At 37.2% G+C, this 7,730-nt stretch overlaps 1 protein-coding gene across 1 annotated transcript in view; it reads right to left on the reverse strand.

Annotated features, from left to right (window-relative positions):
* The window catches only part of LOC107633116, a 7,129-nt gene extending 2,965 nt beyond the window's left edge, over positions 1-4,164 (reverse strand). The window contains exons 1-3 of the mRNA XM_016336751.1: positions 3,886-4,164; positions 3,536-3,598; positions 1,134-1,204 (exon numbers count right to left, since the gene is read on the reverse strand). Of these exons, the coding sequence (XP_016192237.1) occupies positions 1,134-1,204; positions 3,536-3,598; positions 3,886-4,164 (413 nt within the window). The remainder of the gene's footprint in view (positions 1-1,133; positions 1,205-3,535; positions 3,599-3,885) is intronic.

The following is a 7,730-nucleotide window of genomic DNA, read 5'->3' on the forward strand; positions in this document are numbered from 1 at the left end:
TGCCTATAATAGCAATTTGTCATATATATATAATAGCAATTTGTCATAAATAAGTCATTGCCTATAAACTAAAAAAAAAATCTGTTAGGTAAATAAATAATGAAGACTAAATCAAATAAAATTCTATAGTACCTTCTTCGGTTGATTCAAACTCATAATTTTCTTTGTAGGTCATGATTGCATAAAAAAGATGGCCTTGTGCGCGATAAAGTTGGTGTGCTCCCCAAAGAGTCTAGCTTTGCAGCAATGTCAGGTGAAAAATTATCTCCTTGTTGTTGAATTAGATATCTCAAAAGATTATCCATTGTCTGTCTCTTTGTCATCTCTTTTGTTGCCTCTGCCTATAATTCGACAATTATTTTCTGATACTCCTCAATTTGCACATGAGAGTCTGATTACTATGCAGTATTACCAAAAAGTTGGGTGGGACATGGTCCAAAACCTATACCACGAACTTGTTCTGGGTGCTCCTTTCTAAGGACTTGTGAAAGCGAATTATTTTATGAAAGCTCCTTAGAGGATTCATCTTGCTTCTCAGTATTTGCAATTACTTCCTACATACATACTAGATTTCGGTTATAATGATTTTAAATTTAGTCATATAAATACAAAAAGAGAAGTAAAAAATCTTAAAATAATACTTACACTAATAACACGTGCATCATCATGGTTATATAGTTGAAAGTCAGCACCCAAATTGTAACATCCTACTACACAGAGTCTTACGCTTAAGTCGTAAAGCAGAGGTGGTGAGGTATTATGACCTCTAAAAGTAAAATACGTATATAAATATTGTTGAAAGAAATCATATCTAGGAGCCTTGAAGAATAAGCTAAACAAAAATGAAAATAGAAAATCGTGTCACACTCGCACGGATAATCGTAAAACAGATAGGTAAGATCAAAAGAAGGCTAAAAACATAATATACAGATCAGAGTTTCAAAACACAGATATCAAGCTCCAGACTTAACCTGCGAAGCTAAGGCCGGCCAGAGTATGTAGTTACATATATATAACTCAAACTACAGAATAAACACCTGTTTCTCCAAGTCAACCTCTAGGAGGGACAAAATACAAAATATACATGCGAAGATTCTATATACATATATACATAACCTAGAACAAAATATAACAGCCCAAAAGACAGTTCTTTGCTTGTAAGGACGGTCTCCAGACGCTCAACGAGCTGCCTCTCGACCTGCATCTGAAAAACAACAGAAATATATATCAAATGAGAACCAGGGGTTCTCAGCATGGTAAAGGTGTCCACATAGTTAATATAAAAGGTCCTGGGAAAGCTAGAGGCATTCTTAGAACTCCGACACTTAAATTTCAGCTTATGTAACACCCTAACTACCAAAGCTCACACTTCCGGCTGCGTGACTCTGATAGCTCGGACATTACGACGACACTTATATTATTTAATACTAAAATATGAGCCTGTTTAAAACTTTAAACCGCAATACCGCTCCCAAAGATACTTTTGTTCGATAACGTACATCCATAAATACCATTCAACTTACAACTCATAAAGAGTACATCCATATATATACATAAATATATATAAATAATATTACAAACAATAATCAATACAATTCCTATCCCTCTTACAGATTATATCAAGATAAAGGCGAGGGTACAATAAACCATAGCTAAAACAATACAGAGTATCACAACAACAATTAAATAAGCTCTTCATAACTTCTGCGCCCATATCCTGAAAGGGGAAAAATGTAGGGGGGTGAGAACATCATCCTCGAAAGGGTTCTTAGTAGAGGGTTTTTGGGAATTACTGTAATAGGATACATGAAGATAAACCGTACCAGTGATTTATAACCGTCTTATGCCTCTTTTCAAAAACAAGGGTTTACAATGAAAGTAAAGTCGGAAATCTTTTCGGAAAGAAGAACCGTTCAATTCTTAAAAACTCAAAAGCCTTTTAAAACGGTTTATCTATGCGGAACCAAAATAGCCTTTCATAATTTTATTCCAAACCAGAAACACAAAACCGAAATCAACCATCAGTTCATCTCTTTCCAACCATGGCCCTAGGCCCAAACAATCCAACCAACAACCAATCACCACAATCCAACAGAGTCCCAGATGCAAGTACAGATAGGAAGTTCAAGCACAAACAAACAGTTATTACAAGTAGAACAGTTAGCAATTAATCACATAGGCAAACCAAGTATAATATGCACACCCAACCAATGTCACACAAATGCATATGATGCATGCCTGTCCCTAGTGGTTGATGATATCATCTGTCGGTTATATAGCCAACCCGACACGTCCTGGTAGCTAACCATGGACAGAACAACCCCTCGCGGAGCAAGTAGGTTTGAGCTACAACCCCATTGCTACTACCCGCTCAACCCAGAGCCAGTGGAACAACCACTACTGCGGCTACTACCCAGGCGGGTGTTTAAAAGCTCAACCTGGAGCGAGTGGAATCACCACAACTACCGCTACTACTCAGGCGTTACAATCTCTGACCTGGAGCAAGTGGGACGAACCACAACCCTTGCTACTACCCAGGTATCTCAAGCATATATTCATTCAGTCCCAACCATGGATCAACATCCATCTTAGCCATCCGGCTTAAATTCATAATTCATAGTCAGCCATACGGCCCATAACTCATTCGGTAATCAGCCATAAATCAATATCATACCCAGCCATTCCGACTCACGGTTCAATCCAGAACCAGCCAATATTCATAATCATACACAGCCATTCCGGCCCATAACAAAACAGCACTTCCTCCATCCAACATCATCAAATTCATAAAACCGGCATTTAAGCCATAAATCACTTTTTCTCAAATCGCTTCACTTTGAAATCAAGTTTCAACTCTTTTCAGTCTTGGCTTTAGGAATTTCGTTTCTCAAATCATCTCAGGCTCATAAGCCAAATTTACTCAAAGTGAGTTCCCTGTTTAGGATCTAAGCCAAACCGAGTCACGTAATCATTTACTTCTTTTAAAGCCGTTTCCTTTACTTAAGCAAAACCGACTTCAACCCCCATGATAAATTCTAGAATGTTTCAACTGTTCAAAATTGTTTTAGTCTTGCAAGAATTCAGAATTCAAAGAGTACTTAAACCTTTCTCAAAACATTTCAAAATGAAACTTGTCAATAGACATTCAGGTTCTTTCAAAGTCATTGAAGCTTCTTTAATTGAAACCCCCAAGTCAAATTCAAAGGCATAAACCCTTTTCACATTCAAATAGCTTTAAAACACAAGTTTCATCTAAATAACTTTCTCCTAAAAGAGATACAATGCGTTTCTTAAGAAGCAAGACTAAATCACAATTTCCTCTTTACTAACTCATTTCGAAAACATGAATCATCCTTTTCTTGATAATTCAAATAAAATAGTAGAAGTCTTTAAATCATCATTTTCCAGACAACATTTCAATAAAGAGTCGGATTTTATAGAAATTTCGGCAGCACCTCCCCTAAAACTTAGACTTTTGCCACCCGGTTCGGGTCCCAACTAAACCGTTTCTCATTCCTTTTCAACAACTCAAAACCAGAAACTCCCTCTCGAAAGCAGAAACAGCTACAAGCGGCATAAACAAACCGAATTCTACCTCCTAAAACCATTAACATCGCAATCACTTTACTACACGGAACATAACACCAACGCAGGGCTTTCGAAAATCGAACATGCTTACCGGAATGAATAAAGAACGGCTGAACCGAACAGCGGCGGTCTACGAACCGGTTTGGTGGCAGCTTTAATCGTGACCCGTAATTACCGGAGCTTGACTCTATGATACAAAACCTCAGAATCTCTGGCCAAACATTACAGCATATTGATTTTCAAGAGCTCCGAAATGAAAATGCTTACCGTGAGAAAGGATTAAAGACTGAATCAAACTGCAAAAGCTCCGGTGATGGTTCCGGCGACCACAACAGCTTCTCCGGTAGCGACAACGTAACTTATGACAGCCACTTCATTAAATACAACAGTTTCACTGACAGTTTCAGAGTAATATTGAATTGGCAGAACTAGGAGGAACCAGAAATAGGGCAAGCTCACCAAAACGGTAGCGACCAGAAATTCTAGTGGCGGCAGAGCAATTTCGGCGGCATAAACCGCAGCAACGGCGCGGATCTCCCCTCCAGTGGTGACGCAGGTAGCTTCCGCGCGACTCATCCCTTTCCCTCTTCTCTGTTCACAGCTTCAACGGCGGCGGCAAGGGACGGATTTGACGGCGGCGACGCGACGGGCTGGTCAGTCAGTGACGACAGCAGAGATGCACGGTAGTGCAGCTCCGCGCGGTGGTTCGCACTCCCCTCGCGTGACAGAGACGCGACGTCTTTGATGGCGAGCTCGAAGGGTGACCGGCGCGGTGGCGGTGATCGCGAGACGCGGTGGGACGAGGTGGGACGAGGATGGATGGCGACCCAGCAGTGGCGGCTCTGTCTCGCGTGCCCTGGCTCGCGCTCTCTCTTCCACCCGTGACCATGGTCCGCGGCTTCCTCTCCTTCGGCGGTAACACGACGGCGCGGCGGCAGTGCTGCCCGCCGGCGCCTTCCTTCCTCTTCCCTTCTCCCTCTTCCCGTTTTTCCTCCTAACCCTTTCTTTCTTCGTTCCATTTCTTTTTCAGCTATTGTTGTTGTGTTGCGGCTGGGTTTGGGGGGATTGAGTGGGGTTGAGAGAAAACCGGGTCGGGTAATGGGTTACCGGGTTAGGGTTTCCTCATTTTAAAAATTAGGGTTAAGGGTATTATGGTAATTTCACATAAAATTGGGAATAATATAGTAATTGAAACCCAAATTAAATCTAACACTATTTGTACATAGAAAATACTATTTGCTCATCAATTTCATAAATTATTTTCAATAAAATGCCCAAATCTAAAAGTTAGAAATAATATACTTAATTTCTTCATTTTCCAAAATAGCAGTAATAATATTTAAAATATTACTTATCTAATCGAAATCATATAAAATCCTTATTATTTCATAACTATCAACCTTATACTTTAAATATAGGAAATAATCCAATAATTATAAAATTGGATAATAATCATAACTTATCTCAAATTCAATAAATCAAAACTTGCCTTAATTATCTTTAATAAAATAATCTCTGAAATTAAGGCTATAAATAGCTATATGATTTGAAACTTGATCATAATAAGACTTTTCAAAAGTTCTGGGTCTTACATTCTACCCACCTTATAAAAATTTTCGCCCTCGAAAATTGATACAAAATAAAAGAAATTCCATAACAGTTCACCCTTGAACACATTTAAGGATGAAGCAAAAATATCTGAAAATATAATCATATATATGATTTTCAAATACTTTGATTGTTATAAGCATAAGGATGTAAAGGTAGGAGTGTGATTGCAAAGCAAACGTTACAAGGTAGGCTCAATGCAAAAGATAACATGGGTCAATCATGTGATAGAAGGGCAAAGCATCAAGGCTATAAAACATGATGGGTTAGATCAAAGAAGTTCAATAGGATCAATAAGAAGAAAACCAGCGCATCAGTTTGAAACAAACTCAAGCTGAGTCGAGGAAGCATGAGGTTTACAGAAGAGAATATTTCAAACCCAAGACAAAGCTCACAGAACTCAAGAGCATGATTAAAAATACTTTCGAATACATTGGTCATGAAAGAGTCGAAAACTTGCGAAAATCACTTCGCAGTCTAAAAGAGAAGGTAAACAACAAACATCCTTCAAGAGAGTAACAAAACATAAACGTTGCCTTGCTCTAATTCAATTTCATGTTGAAGTAGATCATGTAGAGTTTTAAAAACAAAATGCACACAAGTTTGGCTAAGAGCTAAAATATTTTCATCAAATATTTTAGAAAGATAATTAGATGCACAACTTAACCAAAAGCAGTTCATAAAAACTCGGAAGTAATCAAATGCTTGTTCAAAAATTCTAAAAATTCACATTCAAACAAGCGTGTATAACATTTATAGCATGGACGCAAGAGGGAGTTAAACTCTCTTTAGAAAAGAAATTCCGAGGTAGAAATTTGTTTACAATTTAGTAAAGACAATAAGTGGTGCATTACAAACGAACCGATTTCCACTAAACAAGGAAGCTTTCCAAAACCTCATTTAAAATAACACATGCCAACTTTAAATTAACTTTGTCAAAATTGAACGATGGTTTCAATCTCAATCAAGCAACAGAAAATAAATTCCGTTCAATATTTCTTCAAAGAGAATTCAAAATTTCTTTAAAAAGTTCAAAACAAGACATCCAAAAGTGTTCTTAAAATCACCATCTCAGAAGAACATTCAAGAAGTTTAAGATGTACTACAAAATAAGTTAAGTAAAGCTTATCAAACGAAACTCAATCGGAATAAAAGTGAAAAATCCTTTCTTTCCAGTATTTCGGAAAATATCCAAATACACAATCAAATAAAGATGTCTATTGGAACTATAGTAAAATTACTAGAAAATCAAATTGTAATTTAAAGTAAATGCAGTTTCGTAAACCAGTAAAAGTACAGGCGAGGTATTAGAAATAAATAGTTGTTAAAATGTATAAGTAATCTCAGTTTTATATATACAAATAAGTATATATCTATTCAACAGCAATTTTCATAAAATCTCAAAATTAGCTGTAATCACTGTCAAATAAGAGGAAAACTGAATCAACAAGTTCTCTAAGCATGAACTCAGAATCAGGAGTTAAAATGCACAGCGTAATAGGACAAGTTCAAAGCTATAGCAAGGAATACATGAATCAAGAAAAACTCAAACAGAGAAAGACAGATACAACAAGGATTTCAAACAAGCATATGCACTTAGGATCAAACAAGAATACATATGAATAGAGGAATAGAGTGGAACATCAAACTACTTTTCAAGAGGAGTAGCAAACAAGAACTTCAAGTTAGGATATAAAAGAACAGGTCGACTCGAACACAATTCAAGACACACAACTGAATAGCCTCGAGAAATAGTTTCTAGCGTTCCCAAAACTCGCGATTCGCTTTACTCAAAACTCGTATATCATCTATGATAACCCATTAGTGCTCTCATATACATAATTCACTAGTATTAAGCTGGCCAAACTTAATATCAGGAATTATGCAATGCAAGACTAACAGCGTTAATCAATAGACCTTCATGTGCATAAAGCTCTAATTCTCGTCATTCGACAAGACCTAATACATGACAAACACTTAGAGTATGCAACTGAAGCATAGTCAGTCCATTCCTCAGGCTCTACAGGAAGAACTACTCTGATACCATAATGTAACACCCTAACTACCAAAGTTCACACTTCCGGCTGCGTGACTCTGATAGCTCGGACATTACGACGACACTTATACTATTTAATACTAAAATATGAGCCTGTTTAAAACTCTAAACCGCAATACCGCTCCCAAAGATACTTTCGTTCGATAACGTACATCCATAAATACCATTCAACTTACAACTCATAAAGAGTACATCCATATATATACATAAATATATATAAATAATATTACAAACAATAATCAATACAATTCCTATCCCTCTTACAGATTATATCAAGATAAAGGCGAGGGTACAATAAACCATAGCTAAAACAATACAGAGTATCACAACAACAATTAAATAAGCTCTTCGTAACTTCTGCGCCCATATCCTGAAAGGGAAAAAATGTAGGGGGGTGAGAACATCATCCTCGAAAGGGTTCTCAGTAGAGGGTTTTAGGAAATTACTGTAATAGGATACATGAAGATAAACCGTACCA

This window comes from Arachis ipaensis, chromosome B03 (genome assembly GCF_000816755.2).
Source record: "Arachis ipaensis cultivar K30076 chromosome B03, Araip1.1, whole genome shotgun sequence".
NCBI classification, from domain to species: Eukaryota; Viridiplantae; Streptophyta; class Magnoliopsida; order Fabales; family Fabaceae; genus Arachis; species Arachis ipaensis.